The sequence below is a fragment of the Neopelma chrysocephalum genome, unplaced genomic scaffold (genome assembly GCF_003984885.1).
Source record: "Neopelma chrysocephalum unplaced genomic scaffold, ASM398488v2 Primary Assembly neopelma1_22, whole genome shotgun sequence".
Taxonomy (NCBI): Eukaryota; Metazoa; Chordata; class Aves; order Passeriformes; family Pipridae; genus Neopelma; species Neopelma chrysocephalum.
In genome coordinates, this window is record NW_020897689.1 from 3762058 (window position 1) to 3786294 (window position 24237).

The 24237-nt window shown below is 37.2% G+C and overlaps 1 protein-coding gene across 7 annotated transcripts in view; it reads right to left on the reverse strand.

The window, feature by feature from the left end:
- Positions 1 to 24237, reverse strand: part of RALYL (RALY RNA binding protein like) — a 383196-nt gene that overhangs the window by 65805 nt on the left and 293154 nt on the right. For all 7 annotated transcript variants that reach the window (XM_027685835.1, XM_027685910.1, XM_027685984.1 and 4 more), the window contains one exon: positions 10280 to 10355. In XM_027685835.1, the coding sequence (XP_027541636.1) occupies positions 10280 to 10355 (76 nt within the window). The remainder of the gene's footprint in view (positions 1 to 10279; positions 10356 to 24237) is intronic.

A 24237-nucleotide genomic window follows, 5' to 3' on the forward strand; every position in this document is an offset into this window, starting at 1 on the left:
AGAAATTAATGCTCAGATTCAAAATGAGATTCTTGCGAGAATCAAGAATAGGGATTCATTTTCCTTCAGGAAAGAACACTTAACTCTGATCCCCTTCCCAAACTGAAAACATGCTCAATTTGGTACCTTTGTTCAAGCAAGTAAAGGAAACAAACCCCGGAGAATGAAAGTAACAAAAAATAGCGTAGCGCTTAGTGTGCTTTAGAGTTCTTTTTCTCACAGCTTTAATCATTCTTTGCATCGAGTTGATATCACCTGACCCTCTTGTGCTCTAAATCAGAGTAAGAACATTCAGGTCAATATGTACTGATCTAAAAACATCTAGAATGAGTTCATCAGGGTGGGCTGAACAAAACAGTGTTGACTGATCTAATGCACACAATCAATACTACTTCACTGCGTGGCTATTTGCAGTCACAAATAGATGAAGGTTAATGCAGGCATTGCCTTTGAGGATCCCAAGGGTAGAGGCTTAATATCCTCTTTCCCTCAATGACAATACACTTAAAAGCAGTTACAGGAGGGGTATTTCTCTGACGGTGTAAGATTCATGTTTGTCATGCTGTTTGCTGGAATAATCTCACTCATGCAAGACTGAAAAATGCCACACATATTTTTATGCCAGTAGATATTAGAAATTTCTCATTTCTTAGGACTCATAATAAATTACATATATTTATGTGATTTGTCACTTTTCAGTAAAATAGCCAATATTTTGCAAGAAGTTTTTGGAATACCAACAACATAATCTACCAAAAAGGCATGCAATTTGTAACCTATTCTTTGAAAAATAAAATTACATTTGACATTATACATTAACAGCACTATCTAAGTATCAGTCCTGGCAGGCTGGATAACATATTTTCAGATAGTATGCTCCAAGACTAACAGGATTCCCAAGAAATAAACTTGCAGAGTAATTTAATTGTTAATAATTCACTGCATATTAATATATTGCTATTGTCCCTCTGTGTTGCACACAGCCTTCTATGCTATTTGTAATCGTACTTAATAATCCATTTTCTTTTAAATTAAGTATACTTTAAATTACTTCTTCTGATATTATTCAAAAGAGTTTAAAATATATAACAAGTTATAGTCTTTCATTTATCCAGCCCTCCTTATTTATTCACAGACTACTAAATCTATAACCCAGCATCATATTTCTATTGCTCTTTGTAAGCCACCTAAACAGTGCCCTTGCAGTACTGAATTACTGTCTTCTATATAATTGGAGGTGTTACATTATGCGAGAAGCAATACCTAATTGCAAATACACTAAGTGGTTCTCTGAAGCACAACTTTCTCCTGCACCTCTGATTACTGTAACCATTAAGGGTTTACTAAATTCCCAAAAATGAAGAATTCCACTGTTCATTTGTGATGTCAGGACAGGCTCTTCTCTATCCTGTGTCACAAACCCTGTCTCCTTATTTTTAAGACTTAAAAAGACAGTTTCCAAAGAGCAGTGCCTGCAAATCTGGATACTATTTCCATGATGTCTGTTTCACTAAAACTCAAATGTAGAAAATATACCATGATGTCTGTTTCTGAGGGTTGTTAATATGTTGAAGGTACTATCCTTTCTCTTTTTAGCCCAACTGAAATACAGCAGAATATCTACAGAAGACATCACCTTCATACAAATGACAACATCCTGCATCCCAATCCTGTTTCTTAAATAAAATTCAAGAAGCCATACAATAATAAAGGGTAGAAATTTCACATGTAATAAGCAATAGGAACAGGCCTTAGGCTGTCAAGATTTAAACTGAATGCATGACTAAAAGTACAATTTCTATTTGCCTGCAGGCAAACCCATCAATTCTCTGTATCTGTATGGAATTTACTTTTTGATTTATATGCCAAAGTTTTTTTCATTTGTATTAGTAGCATAAATTCTTCTATAAGAAAGGAATCACAGTAATTTCAATGTGATCAGAAGGTTGTGAATATGTTTTCTGTTCCCCTGTGGTACAAACAGTGATTAAAAACCATGAAAAAAATAAGATAGATTTACAGCCAGCTACTTCAGCTATAGTGTATTGCCTCAGGTTTCATAGCAGATGAAAAAAGTAAGAAAGAAAATTAAACACCAGGAAAAAAAAAGAAGCAATAATAAGAGAACAGACTATTTTGCAAATTTGCTAATCTCTGGTCTTGAGTGTGATTATGGAGTCTTGGATTTTGTGGAAGAAAACGTCAGTCATATGATACTATATATCACCTTTTGCAAGAGCAAAAGTACTGAGCTAGGAAAAGGGATGCAGCTCTTGTGCAGGTGTGTGTAAGCTGGTATCACTGGCTTCCTCTTAACAAACTAAAAAAAAGCCCTGAGTAAAGGCTATGTAAGTCTAAGGAGTAACTTGTGGGGAGTTTGTAACAAAGGCATGGGTCCAAGTCAAGACCATAGTTTAAAACCTCTCGTGAAGGTGAATAAAACCAAACGAACATAAGAAAAATGTAAGGTTTAGCATATAGTGACAGTCTGACAAGGAAAACCTGCCCTAGCGCTAGAGATACCTTCTGAAAGGGAATTAGCAGTATTTTTAAAATAATGAAGGGCAAGATTTAAAAAAAAAAAGCTGCACATTCACGCTCTGGATCATGTGAGAGGTCAAATTTACATCTTTGTCTGGTTCTGCCAGCCCCTCTAAGTACATGGATTTTTTTTAACATCTATGTGACCAAATTGATTGCAATTACATCAACATAATTCAGAAATGCAGACCTGCATGTGCTGCCTTCCTTCACGAGATATTTTTTTCTTATTCCTGAGATATTAGTTATTTGACATGGGGTTTTTTCCTTGAAAGAAAATAAGTAAGCAAACAAAAAATAAAGTGATTCAGAGCAAACTGAATCACTGGATCTGCTGTAACTTTGTATTTGTACCTTTTAAAATTTTTAATATAATTGAGAATGCTACTTAAGTTCTCAACACAGGAAAATTTTCACTGTTTGTTGTGAAGTTTGAGAATTTCAGACTAAATTATTATTATTATGTACAGTAAGGACTGCTTCAAATGTGGTAACTAGGAACATTTTTTGATTAAATGAATGTAAATGATATCCTACCAGAGTTAAAATTATCTCCATTTAAACATGCCTAGGAATATGTTTTTTTTTTAATGGAAGCTAAGTCTTTTGTCAGGGGAAGAGGTGCAGAGCAACACTCATCTTAGATTCATTTCATTGCATTGAAATAAAATAGCTTTTTTTCATGAAAAAATGTAATCAAAAGCATCAGGAAGATACATTTCTGTTAAAAAAAGAAGCACTTTGATTAAAAAGAAATATCACACTATGTGTGATCTCAATATGACATAGCAATTGAAAGATTATATTCCACAGGCATAAATAATTTTTTTCATTCAGTATGTAGAATAAAGTAGGGGTCATGATCACAATTTAATGCAAAAGTAAAGCATCAGAAAATACTTGATCAAGTTTATTTTCTCTTCTCTGGACTGCGTCTTTAGGTTTTTGTAGGTTGGTGATAGTAACGGACACACAAATTCATTAAGAAAATGAAAGAATAAAGAAAAATGTTGTTGGAAATCTCGGACAATATTTGACCAAGAAAGATCCTTATGCCTGCAGTTATTTTTGTTATATGCCAGTAGGTTTAAGCATATTCATAAAACACTGTCAATGGCACACTATCACCGCAATTATGCAAAATACTGGAGTATTCAAATAGAATAGTAATGCTTGTTTGGCATAGAACTTGTTGAGATTATGTTAATGCTTTCAATGGGACGAATGATCTCAAGAAGACTCCTACAACAGAAGACACAATCAAGTTGACCATCACTGTCCTTTTCATCCTTTCTCCTGAAATGAAGGGTGCCCAGGAGTGCTCAGAAGAACAACTCAAATAACAGATGGCTCTGCAGACTGAGAGGCAAACCAAACCATACCAAACTCTATAAACAATATCTTGCAATAAAGGTAAGAAGCAGAGATCAAGGAGTGAAAGACTGTAAACAATTCTTTCAGCCTCTGTGGTAAGATAAAACCACAAAACCAGAGGTAATGCAAGATGTGCAACATAATTCAATCAGTTTTGTGATGGAGATTGTAAAAATAAAATGTACTGAGGAAACTAATAAAATATTTGTGTCAAAGAAAAACAAACCATTGATATAAAAAATAATCATGCCATGTAAATAAAAGAGCATCTCTTTCCGGTATACTAATATTAGACATTTAAATAAAATAATGTCTTCCAGAGGCCATGAAACTTATGAAATTGTAAAGTAAAAGCTGCTTAATATAGCTAATTAGTAGCATGTTAAATCAAGCGTACTAATACACATTTCAATTGAATTACATGGAGAAGTTACTGGTAATGGGAAATGACTGTGCTATCTAATACCACTCAGGGAGTGTTGAACTGTTTGCCTGAAATTTCAGAGACTAGCTTGGCAAAAACTTGTCCTCATGGGAAGTCTTCACAGGGTCACCATGTGCTATAGCCGGGTAGTGCTGTGGGAACTCAACCACCACCAGGTGTTTTCCAGCCAGCCAAGGCAACATGGTGAGAGGCAATTTCACTCAATTTTTCCTGGATTTGTTAATCTATTCACTAAATCCATCCTGCTAATTGTCTCTATCCAGGATGTGCCTCAGCAGGATGGATCCCAGGCTAGGCAGCTTTATGCCCAGCCAGCAGTAGGAACACTGGGAGGGATGGAGGTTGAGTAACTCCTCATTGAGTCTTCAAGATGTGACACTGGGTTATGGCCAGTTCTGCTTACTGTAGCCTAAGGAAACTTGGAGTTTGGCAGGGGTGAAAATAATCCACATGGGGAGGGTTAGTCTTAGCTAAATCAGTCTTGGAAATATTTATAGGTTAACTACAACATTAAACTCTATAGAGCAAAGACAGTGACTAGATACCCTGGCAGTGCCCAGTAACTTGCCTTTTCAGTTTTCTTTCAAATCCTGGTTCCTTGCTTTCCTATGTTTTACAAATATCAGTTCACTCCTGTGGGTTTTTCTTTGGTAAACTAACTAGTTTTCCCAGAAAGCAGACATGTAAGTTATCTGGGACAATTTACTCCCAGTTGTACCAGTACCACTACACTATTTTTGCTTCCCCATGCAGTCTTCAGCACCACCTCATGCAGCAGGGTCTGCAGAAGCTGTGCTCATTTTCATGCCACTAAAAATCACACCATTCTGCTAGCCTGTAGCACAGTGCTTTTGTTATTTCCAAAGACTCAAAAATGGATGCCCCCATCATCCTTCTCAAATCCTCTCAGCCTTGTTACTGCTAGAGGGGTGCCAGAGAAGACTTTTAGCCAACTCCCCCATACGGACAGCCATACAGAAAGGACATGCCACATGTCCTGAGGGAAGGCAAGCCACAGGCAGTCTGTGCATGGGGGCTCTGCTCCACCTGTCCTGGGGCTTGGGCGCACTCTTGCAGCAACAGGGAATGGAGCCATTAGCAACCTTCAGAATTAGGAACCATAAGAGCCTTATCCTGTTTTACCAACCACAACAAAGGCCTCCAAAATGGAGCAAAAGCTTTCAGGCATGTGTTTAACACCTCATATAACTTGGTGGCGGACTGAAATGAATGATAAATAGTTAAAACATTCTTTTATGAAGTAGAGAAACAGAATGCCATTCCATCAGAGTATTTGCACTTGATTCTACTTTGGTATGTTGGAGCATAAACACAGAGGAAAATAAAACAACCGGTAAATGGGCTTTCATACGCTGACACAGAGTTGCTGTAATGAAATACTGATCAAATTAAAAAGACAAAGTGTGATCTTTTATTTTGCCACAATATTGCTCCCAAAGAGTGCTTTAACACATTTGTGTCAGCACCTCTAATCTTCACCTTGTGTTTCGAAGATATGAAGATTAGCCAGGAAAATTAACTTCTGCTGGAGGCTAGACCCGTATAATAAAATGCAAAACAATTTTAAGATGAAGATTTTTCAGGCATTTGATTTTCTGCAGAATTACTTTGCTAAAAAAGAAAATTCAGAATGATTTTGAACCTTTTGAGATTAGGTCTGCCCGTCATGTACTGAACAGCAATGCAAAGTAGGAGGAATGCTGCTGGCTCACTGTGTGAGCTGTGTGAGATTTTAACTGATTCCTGAGCACTACCCTAATCACATCTTTAACTGTTCAGTGAGTACGCTTAAAATTAATAATGTTATTAGCAGCTTTCTGAAGCAAAGCTTATATTTCTACTCTCAAAATATTTTTAAGAACTAATCCAAAAATTACACAGATCATGAAGGTTAAAAAAAAGGAATGTAGATCCTGAACTGAGATAACACCAAGTATCTTCATACCATTATGGGCAAAAATGGATCTAATGACTTGGACACACAAGCAAATTATGTGGATATAACACACCATAGACATCAGTTGCTCTGTATTAATGACTTATGTGTATATCCAGCTGTAAATGTGATACAGACTTCTTTTCAGAGGTGCAGAGTCCTTCGAACAGTTTTGAAGTCTCAGGCACTTCAAAATAAATAAAATCATGTGAGCCTGTGCAGCAGTCCTGCTTGCTTACCTTAAAACTGTTCTTAAATTTATCTCAAGTATCATTTAAATATCTGTAACAAAGGAGACTGAACAAACGATAGGTGTTATCCTTAATACTATGCTGTACACAGTCACTGTTTTTCCATCGGATATCTACCTTAAGACAGTTTTTCTAGGCAAATTTCCTGAGCAGGCTTATGAAAACTGCCCACATGGTAAGTGTCAAAACTTGTTTAATTGACTATATAGCAAATCTACAGTTTCCTCTTTATATACTAAATCTGCTATTTTGTCAAAGAAGGAAATTATATTGCTTCAACATAATTTGCTCCTGATTTTTTTACCAATTTACTATCCTCTAGGTGTTGATAAGTTAACTGCTAATAATGTGTTCTAGCACATTTCTTGGAATCAAGGTTGGGCTGACCTGATAACTTTTTGGATCATCTTCTTCTTAAAGATAGGTATAACACCTACCCATACCCACTGTTTCTTTACCTTACATAACCTCTATAAGCTTCTGAAAACAACCACTAATAGTCCACACACAGATTCAGTTAGTCCTTTGAACACACTACAGTGAACCTCATCATAGCATTTCCATTAAATTAATTTAGTCAAACACTGGTTAGCCAATTCTTTTATTGCACACCCTCTGGTTAAAATTGATTTTCTTAAATAGCTGGTCAACTAGCCACATTTGCTGAAGTAAAAAAAGTGTTTTCTGTATCATCTGCTATCTAATCTCCTTTTCTGCTAACTAACAATAGTATCAAAAATCAGAGGAAGTTAGTCTAATGACAATCTTTTTGCTACCTTTTATACTGTTATGTGCTTTAACCTTTCTGACATCTTGTTAGATGACTCTGCTCTTCTTTTCTACTTACTTCCAGTCATGGGGTTTTGATTCCACATTTTGTACAATTTCTCTTCACTTGTCAGGATGCCAAAAAAACTTGATGCTGCCATATTATTCCTTTGTTCAACTTCTGCTTCGGGAGAATTTTCTACTCTACCTTAAGCACAGTGAATGCAAGTTTTTCTGCACTTCTATTGTCCCTCAAATTTCTTTCCAAGATATCCTACTTAGTCTCTGAGCTCATTGAAGTCTGTCCTTTCTGAAATCCATTATCCTATTTCTACTGCTCACAGTCCTTCCTTTTAACAGGGACTATTTTGTGACAACTAAATTTTTAACCAATGTCTTTCTTAGTGCAAATCAATGTAACCATTTCCCTCTTAACTTTTTCAGTCTTGGGAGTGGACCCTGGCCAGCAGCTAAGCACCTACATAGTCACTTTCTCACTCCCCTACCATTGTACCATATTGACATGAAGGAGAGACCAAAAGTGAAATAATCTCATGAGTTGAGATAATTGTGGTGTAATAAGGGAGGGAAGAAAGGAGGGAAAACCCCCCCAAGTTATGCAAAAGCAATTACTTTCCACCTCCTATAAGCAGTTCAGGTAGTTTCCAAGCAACAGCTGCTTTGGAAGGAAAAACCTCCCCAGTTTTTATTTCAGAGCATGATGTTATATGAGAGAATATCTGTTTGGCCAATTTGTGTCAGCTGTCTCGGATGTATTCCTTTACAACTTCTTGTCTACCTCAAGTCTATTAATTGCAAAGGTAGAATAAGAAAAAGAGAATATCATGAGGCTGTACAAACACTGTTCAGTAACAGCCAAAAAGACTGGTGTGTTTTAGTAGCAAATCCAAAACACAGAACCATATGGGATTCTATGAAGAAAGTGAACCCTATCCCAGTCAGACACAGTACAGTGTTTTGAAATAAGTAAATGTTCGCAGTGTTGTCAAGAACTTTATAAGCCAATGATCTCCTCGCAGAGATGGATACTGAAATAATAAAAGTTCTGTACTTACGTAGAACCTAGAATCATAGAAAGGCTTGGGTTAAAAGGAACCATATCATAGAAAAATAGAGTGGTTTGAGTTGGAAGGTACTTTTAGGATCATCTAGTTGCAGTCATCCCACCATGGGCAGGGATGCCATCCACTGGATCAAACTGCTCAGGACCCCATCCAACCTGACCTTGAACATTTCTAAGGATGGGACATCCACAACTACTCTGGGCAACCTTTTCTAGTGCCTCACTACCCTCTGAGTATAGCATTTCTTCCTAACATCTAAAGTAAACCTCTCCTCTTTTAGTTGAAAACTGTTCCCCCTTGCCCTATCACAATGTGTACATGTAAAAAGTTGTTCTCCCTCTTTTTTATAAGCCTCCTCTAAGTACTGAAAGGCCATGATGAGGTGTCCGTGGAGTCTTCTCCAGTCTGAACAACCCCATATCTCTCAGCCTGTCTTAGAAGAGGTGCTACAACTCCGGGATGATCTTTGTGGTCCTCTTCCAGACCTGCTTCAACAGGTCCATGACTTTCTTATTCTTAGTACTCCAGAGCAGTACTCAGGACTCCAGATGAGGTCTTATGAGGTCAGAGTAGAGGGGGAGAATGAAGATGAGGGGGAAAGTGGAAGGATTATCTTAGGTTCTCAAAAAAGCCTCTCATAATCTTCTGGAGAAATAGCTTGCACTACATCCATGAAAATACACAATCTAAGATCTTTTTTTCTCTTTAAAGTTCCCTCAGAACTTTCCACAGGTCTCTCTCTTATCCCTGTCTTGTCTTTAGAACAAGTATTTATGACAAATAGTTCAGAAGCTCAGAGGTGGAAGTGCATATAAATGTCAGAAATTACAGAACGTCTTCCAAAATCTTTTGAAATACTGGCAGAGGGACACAGTAGACCGTGGCTACCAACAACACTTACATAGTTTAGCAACTTGCAGTTGACAGTAGTGATAAAACAGGGATTCTCTTCTCAAAAAATAATATTTCTATCACTTCAGTTAAGAGCAGCTATATAAAACTTCAAATTACTTCTATGTAGCATGGATGCTCAGATCTAAAATGCTCCTGGTTTTCTCATTCTGAGATCCTACCCTCGAATTTCCATCTGAAGTTTTCAGACCAGACCAGGCACGAAAAGTCCTGCTCACTTGTGTCTGACTTCAATGCTGGTCTCAGAGCCAGTCTATCTGCATTTCAGCTACAGCAAAAATTAGCCCTATTTCCTCTCATGGATCTAGAGAATTAATTCTGTAGTACTTTTATGAGAAGTGAAATTTATGGAGCAGAAACACATGTGGGCGTGGTAGCCCTAACAATTTGTAAAGCTTCCCTAAGCTTAATTGATTTGGAAAAAAAAAAAGTGGTAGTTTCTTCAGGTTTCTACAAACTCCATGACAAAAGGCACTTAGGAATAGGAGAAAGACACTATCAATGCCCTCTCAAACAGCCAAGGAAGAAGTCCTGTCTTGTCAGAACTTGGCTTTCACCCTTGACAGAAAAATCTGTCAACAGTTTTGTTGCTCTGAAATTATTAATTATTTCAACTGATTGCTGCAAATTAAAAAGTCACAAAAAATGAGGCCACAACCAAGCAATAAAGCATAAGGATTTAAAATTGAAATAGTACTCAATTAAAAACAAAACAAAACAAAAAATTATTCATAGTAGTACTAGTAGCATTAATAAACACTTCACAGATCACTGCAACAGTCTTTTTGTCAGTAGATTTAGTAAATGACAGATTTAAAATTTTATTGTGCATTTCATTATAATTTTGGTAAATATTACACAGTGGCACTAGAAGATACAATTCAGGTTACCATAATTTTTTCAATAAAAATTGACCTGGAGTAAGTTAAAGTGAAATCTCATTTACCTGTAAAGTGCTGAAAGTGGCCGCTTGTTGCCAGGTTTTGGTCTGTATGGTTTTGGTTCTCCTGCCATGTTGATATCTGAAAGCAAGCATTTGATATCAGTAAGTCAAACTTCTGGAAGTTAGAGTGAATTTGCAAAGGCAGCTTCAAGTCACTGAAAATGAGTAATAGGCAGTAAAAATGGACAGGGTACCTAAAACACCTGTCTAGTTTTTACCTCTTCTGAATTGATGCTGTAATACTTTCCTAAAAATTCTTGTTGTAATACCTGAGGATTTTAGGCAAAATATCAGTAATTGTTGATGAAGAGAAACGACATTTTTAAACATACAAGTTTCCACTCGTGAAGGTGAAGCCAGTAGTGTATTTCTATTACAGAAGAATATTTGAATGGTAATTTAGATGTTGAAATAAACTATCATCTCCAGTCAAATTCTGTTGTGGAGGACTGCAATGGTTCTGAAGAATTCTTTTTTAGGGTCTAGAGAAACACACATTGATTTTTAACTGCTTCTTCGCTGCTCACTTAGAAAGTAACTCTTCAAAAGCAAACAAGAGTGTATCTATTTCCTACCCCAAATGCATCTTTCTTTGGAGAAAAAGATGATCTGTTTTTGCAAATGCTTTATCTTAGGCAGATACTTCTTATTCTCAACAAGATCAGAAATCTTGTGAACACTGTTTAAAAGTTTACTTATATTATACCTGTATATTCATCTTTTAAATGTAAACAAAAGTCAAGCTTATATAGACATTACTTGTGTTTATTCTCAAATTTATCTCTTCATTTGAAGCATACTCAAAGACATACCAGGAAATACATGTCCTTCATTATGATTGCTATAACGGTTACACATGGAGAAAGAAGCACAGACTCTTCTGTGGAGAATACCTTCTTGAGCTGAGGAAGCTATTTATATAAACACAAACTTATATTAAATGCTCCTCCACTCTGATTGAATGTTGCAAAGTTGACATTACAGCAAATCACATGGATAAAGTGAAACTTTTGATTAGGAAACAAATTTCATGCAATTTGAGGAATACTGCAACTAAATCTCTCTTCTCACTAATGTAAAAAAAGAGTAACAGTCAACAAAATCACTGGAGTTATTCCAGTGTAAAATTGCTGTGACAAAACATCATATCCCATTGAACATGGAATCACGTGGTGATCAAGACTTTGAAGGAAATACATGTTCTTGGTAAAATCTATGTTTAACCTAAAACTGAGTGTAGTGGAGGGAAAAGAAAAGTAGAAAGCTGAGGTGTAGAATGAGGAAGTAACACTGTTCAGTGCAGTAAGGCTAAAAGCTCAAATATTTTTATTTATTATTCTTGACCTCAAAGGATGCAGTAAACACCTGAGACTTATTGACTGGATACTTTTATTTCACACGAAGTGAATAAAAAATATCAAACTGACTTTTCTTAACAGTCAGAAATATTGAAAATGTACGCCTTGTAGACTTTTTTTAACAGAAAGTATTTTTCCATTGGAAATTTCATGCTTCAATCATCTAAAAGAACTTAAAAGAATTTTAAACTTATTTTCCATCTAAATTTGATATTTTGAGTTCAGCCAACACTTATTAAAAATTACACAAGGACTGGAAATTAAATATTTTTTTCTAGAACCATGTCACATAAAATATTTTAGTAAAATTTTCTATATATAAAACATCTTGGAATTAAATCTGATTTCAGTTTCTTTTGTAGGACCTGTATTACTATTAAATAATAATTTTTTGTAAAATATTTAATTTCTTGTTTTAAACATTGGAGACAGTTTTCATACCTCCTTGAAATGTTTTCCTGCCATTAATTTTAAGCAAGTGCTTTATTAAATATATATTAACTTTGTCTTTAATTTTTGTTAAAAAATCAGCTATGATGCCCTTATTTCAAGAAATACAAATTCTACAATGTTGAATCAACAAAGTAAACACCAAGCATTTCCGAAAGCCACTAAGGAATTTTGATAGCAGTGTCACATTTCCATTGGCTCCTGAAAATAACAGAATTGGAACAAAATTTTTATCCTATGACCTTTACGATAATTAGACCTTTTCACACTGTTTTAATATGTCAGCTTTAAGGTCATTGACTGCATTGACTTTCATCATCTTCTACAACAACTAGGACAGATTTTAGGATAGAAAGCAGAATTATGATCTGTTCTTGGGAAATACCTGAGGCTTTGGTATCATCTTCACAATACTGTAATATTCACGATTTTTTTGTGTCTCTCATCTGCTACTTTTTCAGAGCTATATCCCTGGTCACTATTCTAAGACATATGAACATTAATAGGTTTTAAAAAGTTTTTCATATCCTTCTGGGACAGATTAATACTATCTTGATGATTATTCTTATAGACCTACATTTGCAGCTCTAGAAGACCCACTTTTAAAAAAAAGATGAGTTGTATAGAAGGCTAAAGGGTGTTTGGTTTGTGTTCTCTTTATTTCAATCAAAAATGTCAAAAAGGTAACACTGAAAAACACAGTGGCAAGGCTGTTCAGAATCAGTTAAGATTCCCTCCCACTTCAATAAGTTTCTAAATATGCCAGCAGAAAACAGTGAACTACTTTATACAGATAGTAATAGCCAAAAATTCTCTTTAACACAGGAAATAGTTCATAAAAAAGCTGTGCACATGGGGCTTTTCTGTTAGTATGAAAGTGATTGAATAGCTCTGCAATTCCCTAAGCGCTTTATAGTGAGGTAAGAATGGATGTAGGAAATGCTTTGAAAAGTTAGAACAGATTTTCACCCCATTATTTTTCAGCACTATCTACTCCAGCCTCAATTTTCTAACTAAGATTAGAAGTGAACTTGTCAACATTTTGCAAGATAGATTATTTCTATTCCAATTGGAAATCCTGTGAGACAACTTGTTCCCTTCTTTCATCCATCATTAGTTTCACAGCAGACATTTACATCTACTAGATCATAAACTGTGTGCCAAATAAATTTGTTGGCTGCAGCACAGAGATTTACCTGTGCTTATGATTCCTCCCCATGGAATGTGGAGACATCAAATTAGATACTGTACTTGTACATGAATATGTACCAGACAACTTGACAAGGGACACAGTCATTCACATTGCTTCTGGAGAGGCATGGATTTGATGGATTGGGCATCTGATGGATAAGGAATTGGATGATGGTCACACACAAAAAGTAGTATTAAATAGGTAGATTTTTTAAGTGAAGACCACTGATGAGTGGCATTCCTCAGGGATCCGTATTGGGACTGGTGCTGTTTAACATCCTTGGTGACACAGATGGTGGGATTGAGTGCACACTCAGCAAGTTTGCCAATGACACCAAGCTGTGTGATGCAGTTGACACACTGGAGGGAAATGATAGCATCCAGAGGGACCTCAAATAGGCATGAGAACCTCATGTGAGGACATGTGTAAACCTCAGGCCAAGTGCAAGGTCCTGCACCTGGGTCTGGGCAAACCCAGGCATGAATACAGGCTGGGCAGAGAATGGGTTGAGAACAGGATATGGGGCTGTTGGTGGATGAGAAGCTTGATATGACCTGGCAATGTGCTCTTGCAGTCCAGAAAGCCAACCTTATCCTGGGCTGCATCAAAGGCATTGTGGCTAGAAGGTCGAGGGAGGTGATTCTGTCCCTCCACTCTGCTGGTTTGAGACCCCACCTAGAATACTGTGTCCAGCTTTCAGGTCTGCAACAAAAGGATGTGGACCTGTTTAAGCAAGTCCAGATGAGGGCCAACAAGATGATCAGAAGGCTGGAGCACCTCTCCTATGGTGACTGGATGAGAGAGTTGGAGTTGTTCAGCCTGGAGCAGAGAAGCCTTCAGAGACACCTTATAGTGACCTTCCAATATTTGCAGGGAGTCTACAAGAAAGCTGGAGAAGGACTTTTTACAAGAGCATGAAGTGATGGGGCAAGTTATAATGGCTTCAAACTGAAAGAAAGTGTTTACATTAGATATGGGAAGAAATTCTTTACTGTGAGGATGGTGAGGCATTGAAACAGGTTGCCCAGATAAACTGTGGCTTCCCCATCCCTGGATGTTTTCAAGGCCAGGTAGGATGGGGCTTTGAGCAACCTGGTCTAGTGGAAGATGTCCTTGCCCATGGCTGGGGCATTCGACTAGATGATCTTTAAGGTCCATTCCAGCGGAAGCCATTCTATGATATTCTATGATTGTATGAGTCTGTGTGGGAATGGAGCAGCCCAGGGACTTTCACATTACTTTCTCTGTTGTATACTATAAATGTTCACTTAGACATCCATTTTAAGATAAAATCATCACTGAAATTCAAAATACTACGGAAACATTATGAATAGAAAATGACTATGCAGAGAACAGCACACTGTAATGCAGTAGGCTGGTCTCTCTGAGCTTTCAGAATCCAATTAGATTACTTTATTAAAAGAAATGCATTTTAAGTTCTATATTTTCCTGTTCTTGTAATTGACATTAGGTAAACTATTAGATCTAGATTTCATTCAAAGTTGTGTGTCATCAGCAGAATACATCTAATTTTAAGCATGGTATTTTTATTTGTAGTTATGCTGAAAAGTTCTTGGTAGTTAATGACAAAAAATAAAAACAATTTTAAAAAGAGCATAAATACCATTATAGAGGGCAGTGATTGTATTCAATGGCTGTAGAAGAGCAAGAATCAGAATGGGAACGGTTCCAGGTGTGGAAAAAGATATATTTGTCTGAAAGAGCAACGAAAGAGCAACTTCACACAGCATGATCTACCTTTCTGCTATCACTGTTTCCTGCCATTGACTGCCTACCTCCTCTGGGCAGTCAAGTAATGACCAGTGAGACTCTGATGCGTGACCATCCCATTTTTGGAGAAGCAGTATCAGCTAGCCTTGGTGCTTTGCTCACAGATTCCCTGGCAAAGCAACCTTAGAATCTGGTCCTGAAGACAACAGCTGACTTTAAACAGGCTCTGTAAGTGCAAGCAATGATATCTAAAAAGCATTCATACCCTACAAGTATTTCAGTATTTCTTGCCACCTGCCCTTCAGATTTTTTTAAAAGGGTTATTTAAAAGAAAAAAACAACCCCCAAACCAATCAATTGTTTTGGTTCACAAAAACAAATGCCATAAACGAGAAGTTTCAATAGGCACTAGTTCAACTCATGAAAACTGGGACTTTGAGGCTTTCTGCTGCAAATCAAGAGGCTGTGTCTCAGGCTATATCTAATCTATAAAATTAAATAGTCTAGGTACTAGTAATCAGTTACCTCATATTACATTGTTAAATTGTTTCCTGACATGACTTTTACCCCAGTTTACAAGTACTTTCCCATGTAATTTCTAGATATAAGTAGACAATGGACATGACTCAGGGACCAGTGCTGACTGACATTTTACCCAGTGAAAGAGAATGGATCCAAGTACCTATAATTAGGTATTAATGATGTGACCTCTGAGTGTGGGCTCCATGTCAGAAAGGCTGGAAACTGAGACCTGGAGCCAAGGAAACTCTAAGTACCTCTATGGCTCAAAAGCTGATTTTCTAAGACATGTTTAATCAGATGTTCTTCCACACATTCTTGTGAATGGTTATGGAGCCTGAGACATTCCTTCAAAAACTCTACACTTGCATGACTTAAAATTTTGAATGAAAAGGGGTGTCATTGTTTACTTCCAAACCAGCTATGCTTTCGATCAACATTTAATGGTAATTTAAATTAACATAGAGAGAAAGAGTTCACACAGTTTATGTACAACCTATATACAGAGAGAGATGAATAGAGAGAAATCAGGATGCATTTTCTGGTCTTTCAGATAACACAAAGTATATGGGGGAGAAAAGAAAGACCAAGAGGTAGATGCAATTTAGAGAAAGCCTGTAGTCATATGATTTATAGCATAACTGAACACCAGCAAAGCTAAAGCTAATCTATCTTTTTTTTATACTCTTCCATCTACTAGTTTTATAAATCTCCCTGCTGCCTGCTAAAGGAATTTTAATGAAGTCATATGACATTTTTTACATCATAGACTTCCTTTATTCTTTATATGTTCCATTGATTACATGTCATCTATTCCCTTTTCCTCATCTCTAGCATGTGAAAAAAGCAGAGAGCAAAAGACAGCTCTCAGCTCTTTTCCATTCTGTGCCCAAATTGCACAGCTGTAAAGATGAAATTTCCCAGAAAATTGAACACAAACTCAAATTAACTTTCAAGGCTAGTAAAATATTAAACGAAGGTCTGGGTCACACATTTTCATTTTCCATAATGGTATTAAAAATAATTTGCTTGTGGGGCTCTCAGCTGCATTTGGATTTTCTCTTAGCATTGAAGTAATTGGAAGCCTTTTTTTGTACAAAGATGACAGCTATTGTTAATGCTTCATACAGAAAGAGCTACTTGTTGAATAGTATATGAAATAGCTTTGTTCAACCATTTCTTCTTTCATTAAATACTGTTAAAATGAAATGAGGCTATAGGATTATACAAGCTATCACTCTTAACACCATTCAGTAACAAAAGTGTCAGGCGTTGTCTTGCAGGAAAGTTTTTTCTGTTCCTCAGGGAATTGGATTGGTGTGAGGACAGGTGACAGCTAAAAGGGGAAATTCTGACCTGTCTATATGCCCCTCACAAACCATTCAGGGTCTTGGAGAGAGCAGTCAACTGCAGAACAGATGCTACGGTACTTCACACCTGAGGTGGAACATTGTTCTACCTTTGTTTTAATCTGTTTGCTGCCATCCCTTCACCTCCCACCCCAAGTAACTACAAAGTCACTGGGCAGGACTTCCTGGCCCCATTGGTTGTACAACTGGCAGTGGTCCATGTTGATGCCCAGTGGAGAGGCATCACTTCTGCCTGGGGAAGGGACAATGCTTATTTATGGCCTCTGACGGACTGCCCATGGACTGAACTGTGACTGCAGAGTCAGTGGCCAAGACCTCAAAAACTGCTTCTCTTCTGGTGCTTGAATCTCTGCAGATCAATTAGCGTGATATGTCAGGAATCATGCTGGGGTACTGGGCTGCAGGGGAAGGAACACCACAGAGAATAGGGCATGTCTTGTAAAGGGATTCCTATGGGAAGGAGGGAAGCTCTCTTTCTGGTAACCATGCCCACTCCTCCTCCTCAGCACTGGGCTTGAGGGTTCCTCTACAGGAGGTTCCACACTGTTATTTTGCAGATGCAAGAGATTCAGACTTGGCTACAGGGCGGCTATGTGGCCATAGCCACTTATCTGCAGACCAGCTCTGCAAGAACTGTTGGAGTTTGGGTGTTAACTGTGGAAACCCCCAGTGTGGTTTGTGCCATGGTAGCCATGAAGCTGGCTGTCACACGTGCATTTCACCCCACCAGAGCCTAACTATAGAGGCAGGCAAGTATAGGTTTCCTGTAAGAAGATCCTTTTAATTTAATCAAGTTTTCAGCTTCTGTTTCCCACCCAAAGAACAAGATTTCTTCATACCAAGCACTTGTTTAACACATGGACTAGCAAATTCTGCACATGCAGAAGATTAACATTGCCATGAGGATACAAGAAAGCAATGGAAAAGTACCTCAAGAACTTTCTGTTATCTTCAGGAAAAAAGAAACTGTTTTAATTATAAGCTTTTCCAGCAACAACAAAAAAATTAAGCAGGGACTCTCATAATATCCCAACGCCTGCTCACACTCTACCTTCTCATCGTTGCTGTTAATGAGAAACAGAACTGGGCCTTGACTTACAGCTTTTTTTTCCCAGTGAGGTGTGCAAGGATGGCCTTTGCTTTCTCTTGATCACGGTAAAGATACTGTTTACAAATAGGAAATAGAGCATCTGTCGTCTTTCAGATGAAGCACAGTCATTACAAGGCAGCAGACAACAAAAACTCTCTACTGCTCTTCTCTGATAACAAAAGATAGTTATTACCATGAGACTCAGACAAAGCTTCATGTTGACTAGATGTCTGAGTTTCTCAGCATTGCAATTAGCCCCAAGCAGCAACATTAAACAGTGTAGTGCAGATAGAGTATGAAAGTCCCTCATATACTTTTTTCAGATTTCAATATGATTTACTCTAGGGAACATGCCCTGAACTTGAGTCATTTTCAACTTGTCTTCAAACTACATTTTTTCTCTCTTCTTTCTAATACTTGGCTGCTTTCTCTGCCCCACGGCCTTTTATCTAACTCTCCTACTAATGTTATCTTCATGGTCCTAGCAACAGTTTTTCATGACAATTGAAATCTGTAGCATACGAAAGAGTTCACAATCCCCATTGTCCCAATCCTTTCGTCTTTCTCACTATTTTTTCTGAATATGGTCAACTTTATTAATTAAACAGAAAGAAAAATTATTTTTTCCTAAAATAACAATCACAATAGCAACATTTTACAAAAAATTACCAAGATTATTTTGTCTGCACATGTTAACCATATATTTTGGACATTCCAACAAAGTTTGCTTACATTTCAAATGCATTTTCTCATCAATCTGAAAAGCAAATTTAGCCAAGGTTTTCTGGATGTCACAAGCAGAATAGTTTCCACAGAAATGCTTGCAATGCACATGTCATTCTGCATGTTGTAGCCTGGGACCTTTCCTGGTTTGTGCAGGAGGTCTCAGCAGCCCCAGGGGCAGGAAGCAGGGGTAGCAGGTGATGGTTTGGGGCAGAAAATGTGGATGGACACTTTCAAGGTGCTGTTAGGTGTGAGGGCAGTGTGTGTCTCTGAAAGGCTGGTTGGGATTTGTTGGCATCATAGGGTCACTGAGGGGTGACTTTTGACACCCTGATCTTTACTGTCAAAACATTCAAGGATACATCTGACCCTGAGGGTATTCCCACAGGCTTTCATCCAGGCTGACAACAGATCAGAGAGGAATCATGCTGCGGATTTCACTGAGTCTGGAGCAATGGCGTTCACTGATCACACAAAGCTGGTAGGGAGACAGAAATGGACCTCTGCAGCCCCAAAAACAATTCCACCACTTTCCAATAATATTCCTCTCCAAAACATGCCTGATTTTATCTTCATCCTTTGACCCGAATTTTTCCCTCTAATTTTCTCTGCTTTTTTCTTAGATGATCTAAGCTTTCATCTTGGTCCCACCTCACTTGAATAAGCCCATTGCCCCAAAATAACTAGTCCTAACTACTTACAGTTGTTCTATATACCCCCTTTCTGCCCATGATCTTCATTTTCCAGGTTTTCTGGATTAGAAGATCAATAGAGGGGGATCTTTTCAAGCTCCAAATTCACTTTGGAATTGCTTAGCATAAGTCTACTAGAATTTCCTTCGAGATGTGGTAATTTTTTCAGTGTCAACTTTTATGAAAACTTGTGTCCCAAATTATAGACTCATAGATTTACAGAATAGTGTGTGTTGGAAGGGACTTTTAAACATAAAGTAGTCCAACTCCCCTACCATGGGAAAGGACATCTTTCACTAAATCAGGTTGCTCAAAGTCCTGTCCAGCCAGGCCTTAAACAATTCCAGAGGTAGTACCTCCTGGTGCAGTGTCTCACCACCCTCACTCTGAAAAAGAATTTCCTTATATCCAGTATATCATGTAATAGGGTTCTGAAAAGTTTTGTCTTTGTAACACAAGCATTCTAAATCATATGATGGACATCCACAGAATTAGCTCACATGTTATGATGTAAAAACTATAAATATTCCCTTATACTATTATAGTTTTAGTATTATAAAATAACATAGCAGTGATATGCCCTGTGGTACTCACTAACATAAAGCCTATCATGTTTATTAAAATTTCAGGGTTGTATTAAATAAAAGGGCGGCAGAAGTGGAGATAATTCCCTTGATACTTGGCACATGGAAGAAAATACTATTGAGGAGGTGACATGCAAAAGAAAGCGATGACAAATCCAATATACACATTTTAGCAGTGCCTAGGTTCTAACCATGTTCTAACTCTCTTTCACTGCTGATGCATGAAGTTGCCCAGTGGATTCAATTTGACAACCAAACTGCAACAGCATAGAAGCCTATTGCAAAAGCAAGACATTTAATAATTGGAAATACTGATGAGCTTCAAAACAAATGATATGCAGTGTTGTTTTATTTGTATCTCTTTGGCATTTCTGCAAGGAAAATATAAAAAGAGTTGATAGGAATAGAGAAAATGCAGTATCTTGACAAACTGATGGTCCACATACTGTAGTTTTCTGCCTCCAGCTGCCCCAGATGCTGCGGTAGTAGCCACAAGAACCTCAAACTAGTTAGAAAGAAGATTATTTTCCTTCCATTCTCTTATTATCTCAGCATGATCCTCCTCCTAAAATGCTTAGTAGTTTAGGATTACTTTAAATCCTAAAGCATGATGTTTTATCTTTCCTTTCATACTGATTTTGTTAGTACCTAACTGGTACTAGCTGGAACCTGAAATTACTACAATTTCAAATAGCCTTGCTGACTACATAAATGTCCTATTACTCTGTTCTTCTTGCTGATAAATCACATTGGTGTATTTTTTAATGAAAAAGATGTGTTTCTCAAAAAAAAGCGAGCAATATTTTGGCCTTATGATCCCCTTATCCTTCATCCCCTCAAACCCTTTTTCAACCACTATTCATTTCACTCATTAGTAATAACCGAAATCACAGAGATGTGTCAATACCCCTTTCTCTAAACATACAACATCACCCTTCTCCCTGAGATTTATTGGACTTCTGCTGTTTACTTTTGTAAATTTATATTTGCTCTTCCGTGCAGATATACTTTATATGCTGCTACAGAGGTTTTCTCATAAGTGGTTTAAGGTGTACTATATATTATCAATGGCATAAATTTGCACAAATAATGAATCAATAACAGGAAAAAATGTAATAGGTTACTAAAAATCATATTAGGAAATAAAGTAATTATTTTGAAATTCATTAAATCATATCCCAATATCAAAAGTATTACCAAAAGGTCCATATGACATATTTCAGTTAAATTTTAAAGAAGCAAAAGTATAAATATCCATGCATATTAATACACAGTGCTAGTGAAGCTCTCATTGAACATTCACCACTCTCTTACCTTAACTGGATTCACTTTCGTCTCTACTTCCCAGTAACATTCTGTCGACGTTAGCTTTGCCATGCAAACTATTGATTTCTGTTAGCCACTAAGAAAATATGTTGTTTTGGCTCAGAAGTCAAAGGAACCAAGAGCTCCTCCACTCTGAGTTAATTCTTTTCCCCAGAAATCTGTTGGACCATGAGATTCCCAATTTATTGAGCAAACTACACATAAACACACAACACAAATGTTTGTAAAAAGGCTTTGGAAGTTAATCTCTGTCGCAGTTGGGATATGAAATACATAGAGCTAGACAAGACAATGAACACCAATTGAACATTCACATCCTCAAAGGCTTTTTGGGCTTATATCAGATTCCTGTAAGGAGTTCAGAATCCTTATTTTTGCACTGAATCTCATTGAAAGCGATATTGTCTTCTCCAATTGCATCATGAAGTTAAAACAGACACAATCCCCAAACGCCCCAGATTAAAACTTTCACCCTTGTAAACCCAAGCTTCCTGCATTTTCCTTTTACTAAGTATATTTGTATGTGTATACTTGTGTGTAAAAATATTTACAATAGAAGCACATGTTTTCAACTGGAACAATTATTTATTAAATTTTGAAAATCATCTTTATCACACAGTTTCAGAAAATAGAAGATTGCAAAGGAACACTAAAGAATATTGAATTCCCAAATCTGGACTTAATGATTGCTGTTGAAGTGGATGCTGGAGGCAATTCCTTTATATAGCAAACAAAACACTCTCTAATCTCAGAAATGTCATATCTGACACACTTATCTATCATTATTGTTAAAGGAAGACTAGTGCCAAGGACCTAACTTAAATCTCAGTACCTGCAGCTTTTAGAATGGATAGATTCTTTCTTTTTTTTTTTTTTTCTCCCCAATGTAATGAGAAATTCTGGTGGCTGTTCAAATGGAACAGGTCTCTAAGCTCACCTGGAAACATTAATCTTCTGGACATACTGCATAAACCACTAATCTCACGCCTGTCATTTAAAATGATGAAGGGAGTACAAGGAGAGATGAAAGATGCAGGCAGATTTTTAAAGCCTTAGCATTGCTATTTTAATTCAAGAATAAATAAGATCCCTAAATCTTACATTGCAAAAACCAAAAATGTCCAGAGAAAAAATGATCCCTCTAAATAAAAATTAACGTGATTCGACACATTGCTTCAGAATACTGTCTCCTAATCTTTCGCTTCCTCATGTTCAGCTCCTTATCAGACACTGCTGTTAGCATCATGACATACTGATTTTGCTTGGAAGCCGAGCCAAGATACAAAGCCTTAAAAATACTTATGCTGGCCTGATATACATTGACCCAACAGCCTACAGCCAGCTGTGCAAACCTGTGCTCTGCTGTAACCTCAGCCTTACAGTCCTTTTCCGTGATGAGCGATTCTTCTTATGAATCTTATAAGCAGTTATAATTGCACACTTAAAAAATTTTTTAACCTATTTTCCAAGCAATTAGGTCAGAATGGAAAAGCTGTGCTCTTGTAAGAAAAGAGAAGACTTTGGATGACAGTTTAAGCTCTCAGTGTTAGTGCAACCTTCCATTCAAGTCAATCAGATTTAGGTTACTTTTCACCATTCAACCATGTATTGTATAAATCAGACCACTAGTCTTTTTTTGAAGCAGAGTCTTAGTAAACTCTAGTAAGAAAGAGAAAGGTTTTCATCTTTTACATTTGTGTCTTGCTCATTCATATGATCACTGTCAACCCAAGCTGCTTTATTTTGCAGAAAAGGAAAATACATCTAGCAACGCAGCCTCCTAGGGATTCAGGAGGTTGTGGTCTGTTTCAAAAGTGACAATGGGAAATTCCATCTGATTCAGCAAGGTTTGCAGCTGTATTTATGAAAAAGAGGTGTTATACATGGCATGGCCGTGTGCTTGAGTACACAGCATTGTGTTATCTGTAGTGTCCAGTCAGTTTGCTCCATGCATTGCTGTCTTAGCAGCAGCTGTGTCCCTTTCCTAGCTCATTCTCCTATAATACGGTGATTCACAAAGACATTAAAATAACATTGGGAAACAATAAATTGTAGTACATTTCATTCTATGCCATTCACTAGGATACTGAGTCACTCCCATAAAGACTCTGGGATAAATAATGACGATTAATCCTTTCTGTGTGCATACAGCGTTCTTATTTTGGTTTTATACCCCAGAAGCCTTTTTTTATTTCCTCTCTCTCTCCCATTTTAAAGGGTTCTAAAGGGTGATCTTATTAGAAGAAAATCATGAACTAGAACATGGAAATGCTTCTCAGCTGCAGCTCATATAAGTGGATTCTGGCCAAGATCAAGTATCAGTTACCCACCAGAAATGCAGTGCTCACTTCAAGGTATTCCCAAGTTCTGATATGGGAGGGATGCAACACTGTTTGGAGTGGATTGATTTTTTTTTCAGCACAGTTTTCCATTTAATTTTGTCTGCTAATAGAAACTGTTCTAGCTGTTGTTCTGTTTGCAGCAAGTAACACAGAAAGATCCATATTTGCTTTATAGCAAATACTTAGTTCAGTATTTGACACCTCGCCTGAAAACAGTGCTCAAACCTGCTGCACTTAAGAGATCACAGCTCCTCAAATCCTGATCAGGTATTGGAAGTCTACAATCCCTCTTTCCAAGATGTGCAAAATAAATTTGCCCACAGAATAATTAATATCTGACTCTCCAAATTAAAAACTGTGTGTTTTGTTTCTCTGATACCTGTTGCAGTTTGGGAACGTGGGTGATACAGTTGAGTGTGAAGGACTATCCTCGAAGGAAGACAAAACTGGCTTGAAGATGACAGTGGCTCAGTTTTGGGTTCAACAGGTTTTTCAGGATATGCTACCCCTGGTGACACATGCTCCTAAGGACAGTCATGATGGATGGTGCACAGCACATTTTTTGTCTGCTAGGATGCCAGCCA